This window comes from Grampus griseus (genome assembly GCF_964374135.1).
Source record: "Grampus griseus genome assembly, chromosome: 1".
NCBI classification, from domain to species: domain Eukaryota; kingdom Metazoa; phylum Chordata; class Mammalia; order Artiodactyla; family Delphinidae; genus Grampus; species Grampus griseus.
This window is the reverse complement of record NC_139017.1, coordinates 101,625,188-101,646,343: the sequence shown is the minus strand read 5'-3', so window position 1 is coordinate 101,646,343 and position 21,156 is coordinate 101,625,188. Positions and strand designations below refer to the sequence as shown.

General features: G+C 34.9%; 1 protein-coding gene across 1 annotated transcript in view; it reads left to right on the top strand.

The window, feature by feature from the left end:
• The window catches only part of CCDC18 (coiled-coil domain containing 18), a gene marked incomplete at its 5' end in the record, with an annotated part of 115,721 nt that overhangs the window by 4,530 nt on the left and 90,035 nt on the right, over window positions 1–21,156 (top strand). Inside the window, 7 exons of the mRNA XM_082659726.1 lie at window positions 3,147–3,253; window positions 4,479–4,607; window positions 14,353–14,449; window positions 15,863–15,984; window positions 16,919–17,210; window positions 19,900–20,024; window positions 20,876–21,036. Coding sequence (XP_082515852.1) covers window positions 3,147–3,253; window positions 4,479–4,607; window positions 14,353–14,449; window positions 15,863–15,984; window positions 16,919–17,210; window positions 19,900–20,024; window positions 20,876–21,036 — 1,033 coding nt within the window. The remainder of the gene's footprint in view (window positions 1–3,146; window positions 3,254–4,478; window positions 4,608–14,352; window positions 14,450–15,862; window positions 15,985–16,918; window positions 17,211–19,899; window positions 20,025–20,875; window positions 21,037–21,156) is intronic.

Genomic DNA, 21,156 nt, shown 5'->3' with positions numbered 1-21,156 from the left:
TAATAGCTCCCCTGTTTATGTGGTTTCCTATATTTTTCTATATGATTGGTATACAAAAAATTAGAAGAAACCAAAATGTCCAATAACAGAGACATGGTAAAGTAAATTATGATATATCCATATAATGGATTGCTACTAAGCTTTTTTTTTTAAGGTAAATGCAAAGTTGTTTGACTTTTATAGAAGTTTGTAAGGTTTAAATGATATATGTAGAGGCACTTAGAATGGTGTCTGCACAGTCAACACTCAAAAACTTACCTAAAATATTTAGTGGTAGAAAAACATTACAGAGCAAAACACATACACATACATGCACACACACAATAATCTGTTTTGTTTTTTATAAAATGAGCACGTGTCTATGTGTGTGTATGTATATAGATATGCATATGACATATATCAATATAAGGACAGAAGGACTGCTCCACAATATTGTTGATAACTTTGGAAACGGTTGGAGGGTCATAGTGAAACTTTCACTATTTACTTTTTCAATGTATTGTTTTAAGTAGTAGAGTTATGGGAGGTCTTTATTTTGTACTTTTCAAACAAAACAAAGTACTATTGAGCCTAAGGAGAAAAAATGCTTCAGTGAACATAAAACTTTTTTGTTGTTTGGGATTATTTCTAGGTTAGATTTCCAGAATGGTCAAATCACAGGGAAATAATTTTTTCAGGCATTTATTGCACTCTGTCTACATTCCGTATTATTATTTTTTTAAACATATCTATATTTTTAAATATCTTTGAGGGAAAATTATTTTGTTTTTCTTGATTTCTTGTGAAGTTTACCTTTTCAGTGTGTCATTTAGATTTCTTTTGTTGTGTCTGTTTACCTTTTCTGTTTATTAATTGTATTTTAATTTTTTAATCAACTGTAGATTCTTTTTAAAGTCATAGAGGCTTAATTATTTAAAGTCTAAGAGATATTAAAAGAGTTTTGCTAATAATTACTGAACTATTAGCATTTTGTTCCTTTCTTTGAGCATGTAAATACACCAGTGTTTATTCTAGGCAGTAAGAGATATTTGTGTTTTACTTCCCATCTCAGCTTTTTCTAAATTGCCTGATGAAATATTTTTTAGGGAGGCTGCCTTTTCCAGGGCAGGTCTTAGCTTTGATTTTGCATATGTGCTACTGTTGGAAACCTTTTGCTGAAATTCCCCATTGTACCGATCAACATATTCATAATTTACCTTTTAGCAGTGTCTGTACAGTAGTTAACACTTCTGGAGACTGTCATCTTGTTCTCTCTGAGCTTATTGCCCTTCAGACCTGCTGCCCAGCTGCTCTCCTGGGACTTCTCTTTGATGTTTTTCTAGGTTGGGTCTATTGTTTCCTTGATCCCATGTCATTTTTCTTGGTTTGCTCTTTCTTTAGTTGGAGCATGTTTCTGGTAGCTTCCTTGTCTGTCTGAAATTTCTTAAGTTCTCCCCCACACTTGATTGAATTCTAGGTTGAAAATTATTTTACCTCAGAATGTTTAGGACATTGCTTTCTTGTCTTCTATCCTCCAGTTTGTCTCTAAAGCATCTGATACCATTGTGAATTACTTTTCCTAGTGGGTAATATATTTTTTCATTTGTTTTTCCACTTATGTTTTTAGGAATAGACCTCTGTTATTTATTGCGCTGGGTACATGAAGACCCTTTTAGGCTGAAATCTTGTGTCCTTTGGTCCCTGAATTTTTTCTTATGTAATCTTTGATAATTTTCTTCACTCTGTTTTCTTTCTTCTATCTTTCCTAACCTGGATTGGTACTCTAAATCTTTCAAGTTTTTTCCTGGTATTTTCCATCTCTTTGTCTTCCTGTGATACTTTTTCTGTGATTTCCTCAACATTGTCATCCTATTGAATCTTTTATTTTTGGCTTTCATAATTTTTCATTTTCTGGAGCTTTTTCATTTTCTCTGATTGTTTTGTATTTAATAACATCCTGATGCAGTATCTTCTCATAGCTCTCTGAAGATTTAATGATTCTGTGTGTTTGTGTGTGTGTATATGTTTGCCTGGCTGCTGCCAGTTGCTTTTTTCTTTTGTTTTGACCTCTGACTTTTGTGATAGAAGCTTTCAGATATTGGTGTTTTGGCTATTTGTATTTAAGAGAAGGCACTTAAATGCTCTTTGGAAGCTCTCTGTGCAAAGGTGAAGTTTGTTGTCCATTGGGCTTCATTTGTTGGTGATGGTTGAGAAGATGGCTCTTTTGTAGAGAGATATCTCCCTTCCCCCATCCAACATCCATATGTGAAGTCTTTTTCTTTGGAGCTCTTGAGTTTCTCCAGCAAAGAATCCTTTGATTTCTTACCTGTGGGGTAGTCCCAAATGAGGTGGGGTAGGAAGCTAGAAGCTGACTGTTCCTTATTAATCTCTTTGTTTTTAACTCTTCCTCATCCCTGCTCATCATTCCATGTAATGTCTCAAGAGTCTCAAACCTTTCCTGTTCAATTCTCCAGATAATAATAATAACTTTCTATCTCTTCTTGGTAGGCCATCATGTGACTCTTGGTGTTCTGAGAGTAGGAAAAGGAGGGACTCATCAACAGAGTTAGAACTATATCCCAAGTTTTCTATCCTGGACCTCATCCCTGCCCTGTACTATTATCTCATGCTTCCTTTTCGGGGGGATAATTAGTTCTCTTACTGGTATTCTTTTCCAGATACCATTTAGGTTGTGGATTTCTACCATCCTACACTCTTCATATTCCAAGTTGTAGGATTACTATGCTTTTCTGTATTTTCTAGGTTTTCTCTAGTAAGCATGTATTCTAAAATTAGGTTTTAAATAACAACAAGGTTCAGTAAGTATTTTTATGTGATTTTGAAATTTAATTTTCTAATGTATGTGAAATTTATCTTTTTAGATAAATTTATCTTTAAATTAGTCTGTAGAGGTTCTCTTTTTTTCGCCAAATAACTAACCAGTTATCTTGGGATGTTAAGTTGAGGGTAATGGCAGGAGCTTACATGCTGAGACTAGCTTGTGATGATGACATGCCCATATAAATTGATAGATAAGATGAGCTTCACAAACAATGAACAATGACTGGGGAGTTCTACTGAACCCCTGTCAGATGGTAAAAGAAACTAAGGACAAAGTCGATTAATTTATTTTGTGAAGAAAGTGCTCTAAAAGTTATTTGTTTTAGGTTTCTATGCTTGAATCTGCTCAACAACAGGCAGCCATTGTACCAATCTTAGAAGAACAGATTATAAATTTGGAAGCAGAAGTTTCAGCCCAAGATAAAGTTTTGAGGTAAAACTTACAGCTTTAAAATATTTATTTTCTACTTTTACTTTTTGACGTATCTTGTTAAAATTTGTCCCCCACCCCAATAAATCCATATTGGTGTATAGACTGTCTTAGTTAGAACTTGTTGATTCTGTTTTCAGTCCATCATAACTCCTCTTGGCTGCAGGATACATGCAGTATATAGGGGCTAAAAAAGACTAAATCTAAGCTGAGATGCTTATTTATGTGTTTTCATTAATATGAATTAGTTTGCTTGTTGCCCTACATAGTAATATGTACTCAGTACTTCGATGGGAGTTCAAGAAATAAAATACAAGGAATCAGGCACTTTATAATTTATCTTCCTCTTCTGCTATGAATAAAATGAGAAATATATGCATACTAAATAGCATATTGCTCCATTTTAGTGATTCTCAAAAGAGTAGTTCTGGGACCAGCAGTATGAGCATCATCTGGGAACTTGTAAGAAATGCAGATCTCAGTTCCTGTCTCAGACTTATGGAGTCACAAACTCTGGGAGGTGGGACCCAGCAATCTGTGTTTTAACAAGTCCTGCAGATGATTCTGATGCACACTAAAGTCATCTCTCATGATCATCAGAATTTCATAATTTTCTTTGTAATACATGTTAAGTTTATTTCTAGGTATTTTATATTTTTGGTTGTTGTGAATTTGTTCTTGTTCTGTTCATTGATAGTATATAGGAAGGCTACTGCTTTTTGTATAATACTATAATTATTTTGTAATTGGACTATTTGTCATACCTTTAATTAATTCTAATTTTTGTTTTGATTCTCCTGGGGTTTTCCAGGTAGCTAATGATATTATCAGCAAAAAAAAAGAATTTTGTCTTTCTTTTCCAAAATTTATACTTACTACATTTTCATTTTAGCTTTTTGCAACTGTCAGAAAAATCACTGGATATAGTGGTGATAACAGTCATACTTATCTAGTTTCTGAAATATATCTAATACTTCTAGTGTCTGATCATTAAATAGGATATAATCTTTTATTTCAGATATATTTATCATCTGATAGAAGTATCCTTTTATTCCTTATGAAAACTAATAGTTCACAAGTGATGAATATGCCTTTTGTCTTTCTCTTGTTAAATATTTGTTTCTCTTAACTCAGTGATTTAAACTAATAGAATTCCTGATGTTGAACTATTTCTTGCTTACCTGAAACAATCTCTTCAACAGCCTTTAAAAGTATCTTTATTTTATAGAGAGGCAGAAGATAAATTACAGCAGAGTCAGAAAATGGTGACTGAAAAGGAACAGAGTTTGCAGAAGTCCCAAGAGGAATGTATAAAGCTGAAGGTAGACTTATTTGAACAAAGTAAACAAGGAAAGAGGTATGTGTTTTTAAAGCAAATAATTGTTTTTGTAGGGGAGAAACAAAGAATATAGTACCTGTTTAAAATTCTACTTAGTTTTTGAAGTGAAAAAATTTCAGAAGTTTGGCAGTAGAAAATTTAATGTTCTTTTTTGTCCGTTAACTTTTTAAAATTTTTGATTAAAAATTTCACATGTGGACTTTATGGTATTGGCATTTTGAATTGGGATTAATTCCTTAAAGCCCGATAATGATTATCAATGAAATGATACTTACTTATTTCTGAAATTAAATTCATGAGAAAGTGTGGTTATTCTTCCTTTAGGAATACATAAGTAATGCAAAAATATCTATTTTGTATAAACCATATCTTAAGATAAAGTTTTCTAGTTAGCTTTGACCATATCACCATTAACTTTGAATGTTAACTTTTAAACTAATAAAGATGAAAAATTTTTTAGTTTAAGGAGATTTTACAGTATAATAATGTAATTATAGCAGCTTTTACACAGGGTAAAATCATAATTTGCATTTTTATCTTCTCTGGCAACAAAAATATGTTTTAAAAATTTCTTCTATTATATAAATGTTATGAAGAAAGTGTTTTTTGAAAAGTTGTCATACATAGATAAATATTTGTGTGTGCATTTAAACTTCTAAAAACTGCTCAAAACCCATCTATGTCATTTTTTCATTAAAATGAGTTTGGAAGAACATTTTCTCAGCAGTATTTGGTTAGTATAGTTCAGCTTACAATATATATTTGGTAGGCAATATTACTTAGTGGAAATGTTTAGGTTTTGGAGTCAAACAGCCAGTTTTTACCTCTAAGTGACTTCGTTACCTTGGGAAAACTATTTAACCTTCTTGAACCTCAGTTTGTTCATCTATTAAGTCAAGATGATATTGTCTTGATGTGAGGAATAAATGAAAAAAGAAATGTAAGTTGCTTTGTAAATAATAAACACTAACAAATGTAGCTATTGTAAATGTAAACTGTGTGATTAAATATTCTGAAATTCAGGCTTTACTTACTCAGGTGAGCTTTTTATACATGATAATTTAAAATAATAAGATAATAATACATGAAGACAAGCCTTACAATGTAGCTAAAAAAACGTACAGAGAAAGAGTGACTAGTTCTCTCTGTAGAACTTATACAAGAGATGATTTTTAGGGTAGGGTATTGACTACGCTGTCATAAGGTGAATAAGTAGGGATGGACACGTTCTGGACAGCGTGTGCAAAGTCATAGAAGTATAAAAGAACATCATTTCTGGGCTTCCCTGGTGGCACAGTGGTTGGGAGTCCGCCTGCCGCTGCAGGGGACACGCGTTCGTGCCCTGGTCCGGAAAGATCCCACATGCCGCGGAGTGGATGGGCCCGTGAGCCATGGCCGCTGAGCCTGTGCGTCTGGAGCCTGTGCTCCGCAACGGGAGAGGCCACAACAGTGAGAGGCCCGCGTACCGCAAAACAAAAAAAAACAAAACAACAAAAAAAAAAGAACATCATTTCTGAAGAACACTAGGAGTTTTGTGTACTTATAAATGGACAGGTGTAGTAGGATTTGAGGAAAAAGACAGGCTTGGTCCAGACTAAATGGCTTTGTGTTTTATGCCAAAAGATTTGTGTTTTAACCTGGAGAGGATAAATAGGCAATTGAGATTTTTTAGGTAAAGATGTGACATGAAGACTCTTGGAGCTTTTTGAGGAACTAGAATGAAGATAGGCATTCTGAAAATGAAAGATCAAAACCTTTGCAAAGACTTTTCTTTGGGTGATGATTAATCATAATGGATTAAAAAGCCAGTATAAAGGCGGAGGTTGTTGAGCTTTATGCTGTTTATAAGAGACATACTTAAAACATAAGGACACAGGATAAACAACACAGTCCTACCTATAGGACAGGGAACTATATTCAATATTCTGTAATAAACCATAATGATAAAGAATATGAAAAATATATATGAATAACTGAGTCACTTTGCTGTACAGCAGAAATTAAACACAATGTTGTAAAAAAAAAAAAAGAAAAAAAGAACCACATAAGGATACAGAAAAGATGAACTCAAAGGGATGAAAAGAAATGTTTCAGGCAAATAGTCACCAAAACAAAGTAGGTATAGCTATATTAATATCACACAGAATAGTTCTAAGTGCAACAAGCATTACTAGAGTTAAAAAGAACTCATATATATAATGTTTAGGTAACACTTAAGCAGGAAGCTATAAAGATTCTAAACTTCTATTTAATAATTTAGTCCCAAAATACTTAAAACAAAATTTCAATGAACAAATCTGTAACCATACAGGGAACACTTTTACACATTTACTAGAATTGTGAGATTAAGCAACAAAAAAGTAAGAAGCTGAAGAGTTGAGTGATTAATAATCTTGATCTAATGGATGTATGTATGGAAGCCTGTAGCCAACAATTTGAGAATTCACATTCTTTCAGGCACTCATAGAACATTTATAATTTGTTACCTCACTCTGCCAGAAAGCATGAATTTTAACAAAGATAAAAATATTTGTGTCATACATATCACCTTCTCAGACCACAGTATAATTAAGTTATATATAACAACCCCGCCCCCCCCACCCCCAAATCATGTATGTTTGAAAATTTAAAATCAACCTTCTTGCTATTCATGGCCCGTTGAAGAAATTATGAAAATTAGAAGACTTAGAACTGAGTGATATAAAAAATATTGCAGCTTGTGTGCTGCAGCCAAAGATATTCTCAGAAGAAAATTTTTAGTCTCCTGTGCGTGTATTAAAATTAGTATGTGAGGGACTTCCCTGGTGACACAGTGGTTAAGAATCCGCCTGCCAATGCAGGGGACCTGGGTTCAAGCCCTGGTCCGGGAAGATCCCACATACCACAGAGCAGCTAAGCCTGTGTGCCACAACTACTGAGCCTGCACTCTAGAGCCCGCAAGCCACAACTACCGAGCCCACGTGCCACAACTACTGAAGCTCGCACACCTAGAGCCTGTGCTCTGCAGCAAGAGAAGCCACCACAATGAGAAGCCCACTCGCCGCAACTAGAGAAAACCTGCACACAGCGACAGAGACCCAACACAGCCAAAGATAAATAAATAAAAATAAATAAATTTATTTTAAAAAATAATAAAATTAGTATGTGAATGAGCTAAAACATTCAATTTATGTAGTCAGGAAAAGGACATAAAGAGCTTGATCAAAAGAAAAATAGGGGCTTCCCTGGTGGCACAGTGGTTGAGAGTCCGCCTGCCAATGCAGGGGATGCGGGTTTGTGCCCCAGTCTGGGAAGATCCCCCATGCCACGGTGCGGCTAGGCCCGTGATCCATGGCCTCTGAGCCTGCGCGTCTGGAGCCTGTGCTCCGCAACGGGAGAGGCCACAACAGTGAGAGGGCCAAAAGAAATATAGAAGTGATTAAATAATAAAGATAAGGGTGAAATAGAAAACAAAGAAGCAATAGAGAATCCCCCAAACCTAAATCTGGTTCTTTTCACAGTGACCAAGGTAATGGGCATCAGACAAGATTAATCTAAGAGAAAAGGCATAAAGACCAATATTGGAATTGAAAAGGAACTCCTAAGTTACAGATTTAGCTATGATTTAAGAAATAAGACTAAGTACTATGAACCGTTTTAAGATAATACATTTGAAAACTTAGACTAAATAAATGATTTCCCAACAAAGTTAAGTTTAACAAAACTAACTTAAGCATAAATTGAAAATCTTGGGGATTTCCCTGGTGGTCCAGTGGCTAAGACTCTGCGCTCCCAATGCAGGGGATCCGGTTTGATCCCTGGTCAGGGAACTAGATACCACATGCCGCAACTAAGAGTTTGCATGCCCCAACTAAAGATCCCACATGACACAACTAAAGACCCCCACATGCTGCAAGTAAAGATTCCACATGTGACAACAAAGATCCCGCGTGCCACAACTAAGACCCGGTGCAGCCAAATAAATAAGTAAATAAATGAATGTTTTAAATAAATTGAAAACCTTAATAGTTGTTTAGCCATTAAAGGTATTGAATCAATCATTAGAAATTTCCCCACAAAAAAATAAAATAATCAAAATGATGATGACGAAAGGAACAGTCCCACTATGGCACATGGTGGCTAAAATGAAAAAGACTCACAATATCAAGTTTTGAATTTGTAGAGCAACTGGAATTCAAATATATTTATAGTAGGAGTATAAATTGGTAGAACCACTTTGGAAAACTATTTGTCAGTATCTACTAAACCTAAATGTAAGTCACCCTATGATCCAGCATCTACTCCAACAGAAATGAAGACCTGTATCTATCAAAAGACATGTACAAGGATGCTCAAAGTAGCTTTATTAATAATTGCTAAGTGTTCATCAACAACAGAATTAATAAATATATTCATTCGTATTCTGAAATGTATGCATCAGTGAAAAAGCAACTATAGTTCTTTAACAACAGGGACAGATACTACAGATGTTAAGCAAAGGAAGCCAGATGCAAAAGAATACTGTGTATTTCCTTAAGAAATCAAGAATAAGCAAAATTAATATATGGTGTTAAAAGTCCAAATAGTGTTTACCTTTTTAGGTGAAGAGTATTGACTGGGAGGGTGCACAAGGGAGCCTTTTGAGTGCTGGAAATGTTCTATATTTGATCTGGATAGTAGTTATGTGGGTACATACATATGTACAAATTCATTCACTTAAGATGTGAGCACTTCACTCAATAAAAAATTAAAATAAAATAACTATAAGTTAAATCTGAAAAAATCTACAGAAGATAGGTACAATCTTAATGGAGGTTTAAAAATGTACTCAGGATTTGTTTTAATCAGGTATGGCAAGATAGGCATGGAAATGGATGTCATAAATGAAGAAGTTTTTATACTCACAGATTACTAGAAATAGGAGACATGACATGTCATGTAGAGGGACCACACAGGGAAGTATCAGGGTTGTTCAGAAGGCAGAGGGAGTTGGGAAGAAAATATGAACAGGAGGTTTTACTGTGGTTTCTGTGGGAAGAAATGGTTGAGGTAGGGTGTTCAGCCTTCGGATTGGCTAGTATGAATAATCTCAATGGGCAGAAGTGTAAGACTGTCCTGAGTGGTCTAGTACCTGGTCCTGGGGTGATTAGGACAGGAGAATATTAGCCCGGTGTGTAAGAGCCAGATAGAGGAATGGGGAGTGGGCTCTGGATTGCTTAGTTTGTGTATGAAAGGTACACTCCCATGTGCAAAGTTTATTAATCTCTGAGAATTGGCTAGCCCTGGAAGGGCCAGTCTTCCTAGGGTCAGTAATGCCCAGATGTCAAAATATCAGACTAAAAAGACATACTTAATACAATGGAGAAAATAATAAAGCTTCTTTGAAAGCCTTAAGAGAAGATGTAACTAATGAGATGTATACCGTTTTTCTGGAAGGGAACCTAACGTAAAGGTGTCAGTTTTTCCCAAAATAGTTTATGCATTCAGTACAATTCCAATCGATATCCCAACAAAATTTTTGGTAGAACTTAATGAACTGACCCTAAAAATCATGTGGAAGAACCAATGTCCAAGAACAAACAAGGCACTTTTGAAGCTGTAGACCAAGGTAGAGAACATGTCTATAGATAACAAGACTTCTAAAGTTATACTAATTAAGTCAATGTGATATTGGTATAGGAATAAACAAAAAAATCAGTGGTACAGAACAGAGACTCTTAAGCAAACATGCATACAGTGGAATCTTCATAATGTAACAGGTGGCATTACAAATCAGGGCAAAGGATGGAAGAATCAATAATTAAGGTGCTGGACAAACTGACATCATGTGTTTCATATGTGATATAGTGAGAAGGGTACAACACCATTTATGTGGTATGCCTCTTGAGAATGAATAGCCTGAAACTAATCATGAGGAAACATCAGACAAGCTCAGGTTGGTCTTCTGTAAAACAACTGTTTATTCTTCAAAAATGTCACTGTCATGAAAGACTGAGAAAAGCTGAGAAGATGTTCCAGATTAAGGAGACTAAAGAGACATGATAACTAAAAGCAGTAAGTGACCCTGGATCAGAAGAAGGAAAATTCCATAAAGAAATTATTGGAATAATTAATAAAATTTATATATGAATTGTGTATTAGTAATATTGTATCAATTTTAGATTTCTTAAATTTGATAGTTACTTGTGGTTATATTACTAACTTGTGGTTATATTACTAGTTACTCTAGGATATATAGTTCAGTGCAAAAAAAATCTCTCAAGTGAGAGACATAAAGCAATGGTGGCAAAATATCAAAAAGTGGTGAATCCACATTAAGGGTGTACTGACTTAATTTTAAAAACAAATACTTCAGGAGGACTTCCCTGGGGTTCCAGTGGGTAAGACTCTGCTCTCCCAATGCAGGGGGCCCAGGTTCGATCCCTGGTCGGGGAACTAGATCCTGCATGCATGCTACAACTAAGGAGTTTCCATGCCACAACTAAGAGTGCATGCTGCAACTAAGAAGTCTGCATGCTGCAACTGAAAGATCCCACATGCAGCTACGAAGATCCCACATGCTGCAACTAAGACCCGGTGCAGCCTAAATAAATAAATAAATATTGAAAAAAAAGCTTCAAAAAATAATTCTGGGAGAATTAATTATTGATTAAAAAATTAAATTAGATTCCTGCCTCATACTATACCTGCATTAAAAAAAAAATTCTAGATGGATTAAAGGCCCAATTGTGAAAAGTAAAACTTTTAGAGAAAATACATGAGAATAGTTTCTGTGTTGTCTCATGGTAGGGAAGAATGTTTTTTGTTTTTTGTTTTTTGTTTTTTGCGGTATGCGGGCCTCTCACTGTTGTGGTCTCTCCCGTTGCGGAGCACAGGCTCCGGCTGCGGAGGCTCAGCGGCCATGGCTCACGGGCCCAGCCGCTCCGCGGCATGTGGGATCCTCCCGGACAGGGGCACGAACCCGCGTCCCCTGCATCGGCAGGCGGACTCTCAACCACTGCGCCACCAGGGAAGCCCCGGGAAGAATGTTTTATATGAGAATAGTTTATGTGTTGTCTCATGGTAGGGAAGAATGTTTTAAAATGAGAGCAAAAAAGCATGAATATTACAGGAAAAGATTGCTAAATTTTAAGTCCATTAAAATAAAAACCCTTTTGTTTATAAAACTCATCAAATAAAAAGTGAAAAAGACAAGACTAATGTTGGGGAAATATTTGCAAGTAATATAATTCACAAAGATTAATATCCGGAATTTGTAAAGAACTCTCACAAATCAATAAGAAAAGGCAGGGTTGGGGGGAGATATCCAATAATAAAAGACAAAGAATCTGTAGAGGTAAAGGACAGGAAACTCAAATATCCAATGAAACATGAAAGTTGCTTAACCTCACTGTCATCAAAAATGTAAATTAAAACTACAGTGAGGTTGTAAAGCTACAAACATGTCATACTATTAGATTGGCAAAAGTTTTAAATTTGATGGTATTGTAGTAACTCACTGAGCATTTATTATGTGTAAACACTTTTCTAAGTGCTTTAGGTATATAACTTATTTATTCCTCACACTATCATAAGAGTTTGATAATATCCTCATTTTATAGATGAAGAAACTGAATTAGAGAGAAGTTAAGGTCACCCATTTAGAAAGTGGTAGAGGTAGAATTTGAACCCAAACACTGTGGCTCTAGGGCCCAATGAATTGAATACCGTGACAGAAGATTACGATATTTCATTGAATGTAAGATTCCACAGATTTTAAGGTGTACCATTATTTTAGTAATCACTAAGAAAAAATATCATGAAACTATGGTATACCATCAATCGTAAAATACATGATAATTTTAGAGATGTTAAAAATGTGAAAACAATGTGCCTCTTACAGTGGATGAACTATGATGTATTGTTTGTGGATATTTTGGTCAACATGTGAATGTACAAAATGTATGATGATAATAAAACAAAGTCACACTAGGGTTACCTCTGTGGAAGAAGTCAGGGGAATAGGATTTGGAGGTGAACAGGGACCTCAACTCTGTAATGTCTATAACGTTTTGTTTGCTTAAAATAAAAAGGCTACATGAAACAAAAATAGCAAAGAGTTAAGATTCACAAAAGTTGGGTTGGGAGTACATGTATATATTTATCCATTCTTTTCTGTGTGGCTGAAAATATTATGACCTTTTTATAAATATTGGTGGTAGGACTTCCCTGGTGGCACAGTGGTTAAGGATCCGCCTGCCAATGCAGGGGACACGGGTTTGAGCCCTGGTCTGGGAAGATCCCACATGCTGTGGAGCAACTAAGCCCATGAGCCACAACTACTGAGCCTGCACTCTAGAGCCTGCAAGCCACAACTACTGAGCCTGCACTCTAGAGCCTGCAAGCCACAACTACTGAGCCCACGTGCCACAACTACTGTGCGCCTAGAGCCCATGCTCCGCAACAAGAGAAGCCACCGCAATGAGAAGCCCGCGCACTGAAACGAGGAATAACCCCCGCTCGCTGCATCTAGAGAAAGCCTGCACACAGCAACAAAGACCCAACACAGCCAAAAAATAAAAATAAATAAATAAAGCTATTAAATCTGGTCAAAAGTATGGACCATTTAAAAAATAAAAAGTGAAAAGAACAGGTATCCTTTGCTCTCTGAATTCCAGCTATGCCAACTAAGGAATGGAATATATTCTCGTAGATTTTCAAATAAATCCCTTATTGTTTAAACTCTTTTTTATTTGAAACTTGGAACCAGACAAACATCTCTGATATCCACAGTTGCTGTCCAAATTTAAGAACCCCATATATTCAGGAAATAAGAGATACTTTCACTTGAATTTGTAAGCCAATAGAGAAGAGACTGAAAATACAGAAGAGTCCTGAAAGGGAAGAACTAAGATCCAGAGTATAGATAAAGGAATTCACCTTGGATAAGAGAAGAGTCACTAACTTCAAAATAATGTGATGAAAATAAGTTTAAATATAGAAAAATTTTTAGATGTGGATATGAAATTGACCAAGTTCCAGCCTAGTAGTCTCAATTCACTGTGAGAGGTATGAAGAAAGGTCAGGATGAACTAAGAGGTGAGACAGAATGGTTGGGCTTGCTTGGTAGTGGTTGGATTTTGTTGTTCAGATTTTATATCTTTTTTGAAAATTTACTTGGCCTTTTCAAAGATCACAGGATCTACTGAGTACTTTTTTTTTTTTTTTTTTAATTTGCAGTATGTGGGCCTCTCAATGTTGTGGCCTCTCCCATTGCGGAGCAGGCTCCGGACGCACAGGCTCAGCGGCCATGGCTCACGGGCCCAGCCACTCCGCGGCATGTGGGATCTTTCCGGACCGGGGCACAAACCCGTGTCCCCTGCATCGGCAGGCAGACTCTCAACCACTGCGCCACCAGGGAAGCCCTACTGAGTATTTTTAGTATACTAGACAGTGGATTGATTCTGTAATACCTGATCTTTGAAAATTTATCATATAGCCTCAGGCAACTTCCCTAATCTGTCTTTTCCAGACAGAGAAAAAATTGCCAACACATAAGAATGTCTGTATGTTTCAAAGTTTATAAGTATTTTATGTTCTATATTATTTTTCATATAGATATCATAGGAAATTATTGTAGTCTAGTCTTCATTTTTCATTTTGCCATTTTAAGGCTTATACTCTTTTTTAACACCGAAAAATCTGCTTCTCTCTAGTTATTCCTTATAATTAAATATAGGTTATTTTGGAACTTACATACACAAGTACAGAGCATTCTTTTATTAATTATCTCGTTAAATTCTAGAGCTGAACAACAAAGGAATGAAGCACTATATAATGCTGAAGAGCTAAGTAAAGCTTTCCAACATTATGAAGAAAAGATGGCTGAAAAACTGGAAAAGGTAAGAGGCAGTTTTGCAAATTCAGTGTTTTGTATTACCATCCACATTCTGAAAATATAGACATAAATAGAATATCTTTATATATGGTTAAAGTGGGGAGTAATTTTTATGATCTCATTCATAATAAAATCATTGAAATAAAGAATTTATAATTATTAGTTAAGTATAATATTTACCATCTTCTTATAATGAGCAGAAACTTTCTTATCCAGAGAAGGAAAAGAGTGGAGACAAGGGACAAAATGTAGAGAAAGATGGGGTGAGTGAGCAGTTTAGAGCTATAGAAGTAAAAGCAGGAAATTTGTTCCTATCACCTCAGTGAAAATGAAGGCAGAGTAGATTATGTAGCCTTTAATTGGTCTCCTTAGACATAACACCCTGAGAGAGACTCACTTCTGCCTTTCAGAGGGAAGGTTCCTTGAATAGGTTCTACATAGTAATATAGTGGCTTAATTACATTCATTGAATATCTTCAAGTAATACCACATGATAATAAACCTTTTTGGAGGGAGGCCACATGTTGGACCTTAAGATAAATTCTTTATATCCTTAATTAATATAAATTCTTTATATCCTTAATATTTACAAATTCTGTTCGAAGAAAGGTAGAAGGATAGAAGAAATATTAAAAATAAGAAAAATTTAAGATCCCATTAGATACTGACGTCTTAAGTGTGAATTAATAAGATCACTGTTTTGAAAGCCTTGGTAAAGGTCCCCGTGAGAAAGAAATATTGTAGAAGGGATTTTTAATAAGGTAATCTGGACTGGGAGGTAGAATACTTAGTAGGGAGAATATCCTCCTAGAGAGGGAGGACTTTATAGAGGAAAGAGAGGAAAATGTAAGAGATGATTTTTTTCATACTCCTAACTTAGGATTATAAATTTCAAACTGCTCAGCAGAGCCCTATAGTTAGATAGATATAACAAAGGAAGTGGGGCAGATCTGTCCAGTCCTCCATTTCCACTGCTCAAACCTGGATGCTTGACTTTTATCTGTTTTAAATTTGGGGCTGTGATTTCCTTGGGAGTATTCTGTGGCTAAAATTTCAAAAATTACTTCTCTGGAACATTTACACTAAAGTTAGCCTTTAGTAACTTGATGCAGCATCTCTACATGAGTTGCTTGCCTTGTCTACATAGAGCAGAACAATTCTGCTTTCAGGTAATCATGCTGTTGTTCCTTTCTTGTAGGCTCTTAACCATTTCTGGACAGGTGGTAGCATTCCCCCCTCCCTGTTCTTTGTTGCTGGAAGTTCATTTTGCTCCTTTCACTACAAGGCTGGGGACTTAAACTTGTGGAGTACTTACTCCACTCTCCTGCTTATTTCCGAAATCACTACATTTTAATTTGAAATACCTAAAACTTATGACCACATTAGTGCATCCACTGAAAACAAATTATTGTTTTAGGTTCAAGCTGAAGAAGCAATATTAGAGAAAAATCTGATTAACTGTGAAAAAGAAAATAAAAGGCTACAGGAAGAGTGTGGTCTATATAAAAGTGAACTTGAAATTCTGAAGGAGAAATTAAGGTACAGTATCCTATTGTAAAAAAAAGGATTTTTGTGTGGAAATAGAGAAAAAACTGAAACATTTAAAAATAGAATATTTTGAATTCTGTAATTATGGGCTTAAATAATGTAGAAAGATAGGCGTCCATGACTGAAATTGTTTTCTACTTGTAAATTTAGGATTTTAAATGAATAAAACATGTGTTGATGTTAGTATACTTGTAAATATAGAGTAATGTGATCAACATATTTGCTTTGAATATATTTAGAAAAAATTAACACAGATGTAGTGTCCTTGTAGTGTGACCACATTAGCTAGTAAAATATGTATTCTTCAAATCATGAAGCATCACCTAGTGTAACCTCATTTCAGAGATGTTAAAAATGTGATAAAGGGAACTGATGAAATACAATAACAGTTCTAAACAGTAGATTGTTCTAATGTTTGACATGTTTTTATAGGTATACACATATAGGTTTAAAAACGCTGCATAGTAATCTGTTAATGGTTAATTAGATTTTATCTTTTAGAGTTGTGGCTAATAAATAGTTTGTGATTTTTTTCCTTATACTATCTAAAACTTTCTTGATGCTGCAAAACATTGTGTCAGGATTTTGGAGCTAACTCTCCTGTCATACACTTTTTAAAAGGGAGCAGAAATACCTCCAAGGTAATGGGATTATTCTGCTCAACTACTTACTGTGAGACACTGGGCAAGTTTCATAACCTTTCGTTGCCTTGTTTTCCTCCATCCGTAAGCAGGGAGTAACAATAGTGCTAGCCACTTAAAGTTGTGAGTGCCTAGCATGCAGAAGGTAGGCACTCAGTAAATGTGAGCAAGTATTATTATTTCAGAATTAAGCTTTAAAATATTTAAAAAGCGAGATTAACTAAATATGATTATTGAAAGTAAATGTATGTTTTATTTTCATTTTTATGCTTTTTTCTTCATAGGCAGTTAAAAGAAGAAAATAATAATGGAAAAGAAAAATTAAGGATTATGGCAGTGAAAAATTCAGAAGTCATGGCACAACTAACTGAATCTAGACAAAGTATTCTTAAGCTAGAGAGTGAGTTAGAGGATAAAGACGAAATACTTAGAGAAAAATTTTCTCTGATGAATGAAAACCGAGAATTAAAAGTTCGTATTGCAACACAGAATGAGAGACTGGATTTGTGTCAGCAAGAAATAGAAAGTTCAAGGGTGGAACTGAGAAGTTTGGAAAAAATTATGTCCCAGTTGCCAGTAAGTATGTGTGACAAGGAAAATTTTACCCAAGTACTTTATAAGAGATCATAATTTCGTAGTTGCTTTATTACCTTCTATTTTTTTCCTCACGTCTGCTTTCAGTCATCAGTTCTTTTCTATCTAATCCTTTTTTCTGAACTTACCTTTCTACTATTCCATCCTTTCTCAATCTCTCAGATGCCATGTATAAGAATGGCACAGAATTTTTTAAAACAACAGTTTTAAAGGAACATTTATATACCACAGCGTTCACCCATTTTAAGTGTACTGTTCAATGATTTTTAGTAAATTTACAGATTCTGGAACAATCACCACAATCCAGTTTTCAAACACTTCTATCCCCCAAAGGTCCCTTGTGCCCATTTATAATCAGTCCCTGTACCCATCCCCACTCCTAGGGAATCACTAATCTACTTTCTGCCTATGGAGATTTGTCTTTTCTGGACATTTCATATAAATGAATTGTACAATATATGGTCTTACGTTTTCTTAATGTTTTTGAGGATCTTTCATTGTGATATATATCAGTATTTCATTTCTTTCTATTGTTTAATATTATTCCTTTGTATGGATATGCCACATTTTATTTATTCATTCACCAGTAGATGTATATTTCGGTTGTTTCCACTTTTGAACTATTATGAATGATGCTGTTATGAATATTTGCTTACAAGTCTCTGTCCACACATTTCTCTTGAGTAGATACCTAGAAGTAGAATTGCTGAGTCATGTGGTAAATTTATGCCAAACTTTTGCAAAGTGGCTGTACCATTTTACATTCTCACCAGCAAAATGTGAGGATTTCTGTTTCTCTACATCTTAGCCAACAATTGTTATTGTCTGTCTTTTTGATTGTAGCCATCTTAATGAGTATTACCTGGTATCACATTGTGGTTTTAATTTCCATTTCCCTGTTGACCATGTTGAGCAATTTTTCATATACTCTTAGAATGGTACAGAATATTAAATTGTTTTTATGGTAGCATCTGGCCACCTTTTCTCTATGAGTTATATATATGACCATATTTATAAGTGAGATTAGGAAGAAAGTAAGTATACTTGTGTCAGAAATTTGTTATTCATAGGTGCAAAGTAAAGGTGAAATCAGGAGATAAGATAAAGATAAGATAAATGTGTCATGATTGGTTTCACATATGGATGGCTGGTAGACTTTTACCAATTTTAAACTGTCATGGAATTATGAAGCTGAAAGGGACCTTAGTAATCATCTAATTCAGTATTATCATTTTATTGAATTGGTGAAGAAGTGTACCCAAGGAAGTAAATAATTTGTCCAGCTAGCTAGTGGCAGAGTTAAAAGCAGAACATACCATTCTTGGTTCCCATCCCCCTGCAATATCTACTTTCCTGGGATGCTGATTATTTGCTTAGATTGTTTTTTTTAATTTTTTTTTTTTTTTTTTTGGCCACATGGCACGTGGGATCTTTGTTCCCAGGCCAGGGATCAAACCCGTGCCCGCTACAGTGGAAATGTGGAGTCTTAACCACTGGACCACCAGGGAAGTCCCTGTTTGCTTAGATTTCTAATGTACTGTTTGCTTTTGAAATTTGATAGTAATCAAATGCAGGTAGCATTCATTTTAAATTGATACTTCCTTTGACTCAGTATCAAGAATTACTTGATATGTGATTCTGAAAGTGGTGTGATAATATATGCTTGATCCCATATAACATGGTTTAGAAATGTGAATTTGTCTATTTCTAAAAAGTGTGATTTTGTTATAGTTTGAAGGTAGTAGTCATTAAGTGCTTACCTTGCCCCTTTTCACAACTAATTTTTAAAATTATTATTCAGAACATACAGAATACATAAAGAGACCAATATAGCACATTTGCTAAATCTGGGAAACATATTGTGATATCTACTTCAGACATTTTTAGAATAAAAATTTATAGGGAAATAAAGCCTCAGTATGTACTTCATTAGATCCCCATTCTCTCCCTCTCTCCTCAGAGGTAGCCACTATTTTGAAATTCATATGTATCCTTCTTGCCCATATTTTAAATATTGCCACATACAGATGTATCCGGAAAAAAATATATATATAGTTCAGTGCATTTTTGAAAGTACAATATGTGCCTCTGTTGTTTTTCACTCAGTGTCATGTGATGTCTCCATAATGATTTATATAATGCAGATTTATTTTAACTATTGTAGTTTTCCCATTATGTTAATATTTCATAATGAATTTATACATTCTGTTGATGGCTGTTAGATTGTTTCTATTAAATTCACACAATTTTTCAAACTTACATAAAAAATAATTGTATCGGACTTCCCTGGTGGCACAGAGGTTAAGAATCTGCCTGCCAGTGCAGGGGACACAGGTTTGATCCCTGGCCCGGGAAGATCCCACATGCCGTGGAGCAACTAAGCCTGTGCGCCACAACTACTGAGCCTGGGCTCTAGAGCCTGCGAGCCACAACTGCTGAGCCCGCACACCACAACTACTGAAGCCCATATGCCTAGAGCCCATGCTCCGCAACAAGGGAAGCCACCACAAATGAGAAGCCCCCTCACCTCAACAAAGAGTAGCCCCTGCTCAATACAACTAGAGAAAGCCCGTGTGCAGCAATGAAGACCCAACGCAGCCATAAATAAATAAATAAATAAATTGTATCATAGATATTGTAAGTTTATATATGTTTGTTTTTAAACTTGCAGTTAAAAAGAGAAATGTTTGGTTTTAAATCATCTCTGTCTAAGCACCAGATGAGTATTTTGTCAAACAAGGAAGACAGTTACATTGGCTGCTGTGAGACAAATAAAATGGTGATTTCGGAATTGAGGTACGGTTTTCAGATGCTGAAGTTTTAGCACATACAATGTGTTTTGAAAATTGGTAATTAAGATCTTTAGTTGAGAAGTTGAGAAATATACAGAAAAGTCTAGAGAGTATTATAACAAATATCCATATTTCCACAACTAAGAGCTGATTCTTAACATTTTTTGATATTTTTTTAAATCTGTTTCTTTAAATAAAAAATAAAACATTACAGGATAGATAATGCCCTTTGATCCTTAACACTAGTCCCATTCTCCTCCTAAGTATCTACCATCATGAGATGGATATCTATCCTTCAATTCATTTGTGTTTGTTTATACTCACACATATAAATATACTGTTTTTATATGTTTTGTAATTTTGCTTTTTCACTCAGCATCATTTTTAAAATTCGTGTCGAGGTAGGTAGGTAGAATGGTTGATCAATGGATGGACTAGTGTGGTTAGTTTAGTTTTAATAGCTGTATAAGAGTCTCTCCTACAACTACATCACAATTTATCTGTTCCTTTATCAATAGTTGCCTTATTTCTAGTTTTCCGCTATTACAAATAATGCTGCAAAGTCCATACTTACACGTTTCCTGTACAATATGCGAGAATTTCTCTAGCAGATATTTCTAGAAGTAAAATTGCTGGGTCATAGGTTGTATACTATCAAGTTTCTAAAGTAGCTGAACCAGTTTACAGTGTAATCAGTTGTATATAAGACTTTCTGTATCTTGGCCAATAGTTGACTAATATCAGAGTTTAAAATTTTTTTTAATTAAAATTATATTAATTTGAAAGGGGAAAATGGTTTGTGGTATTTTTATAGAATCTTTCTAATAATTTTTGGTTTATTTTCTTTTGTGCCAGGATTAAGCTTGCAATGAAAGAGGCAGAAATTCAAAAGCTTCAGGCAAACCTGACTGCTAATCAATTATCTCACAATCTTATTGCTTCTAATGACAACCAAGAAAGTGGCAAATTAAATAGTTTAGAAACAGAACCTGTAAAACTAGGAGGTAATCAAGTAGGTAAGTATATTATGTTCAATTCTTATTATAAATTGTAATCAGAGTTCTTTATGATAGTTTTTTAAAGAAACAGATTATCAACTGGTTACTATTATCAAACATACTTGATAATCTGTTATT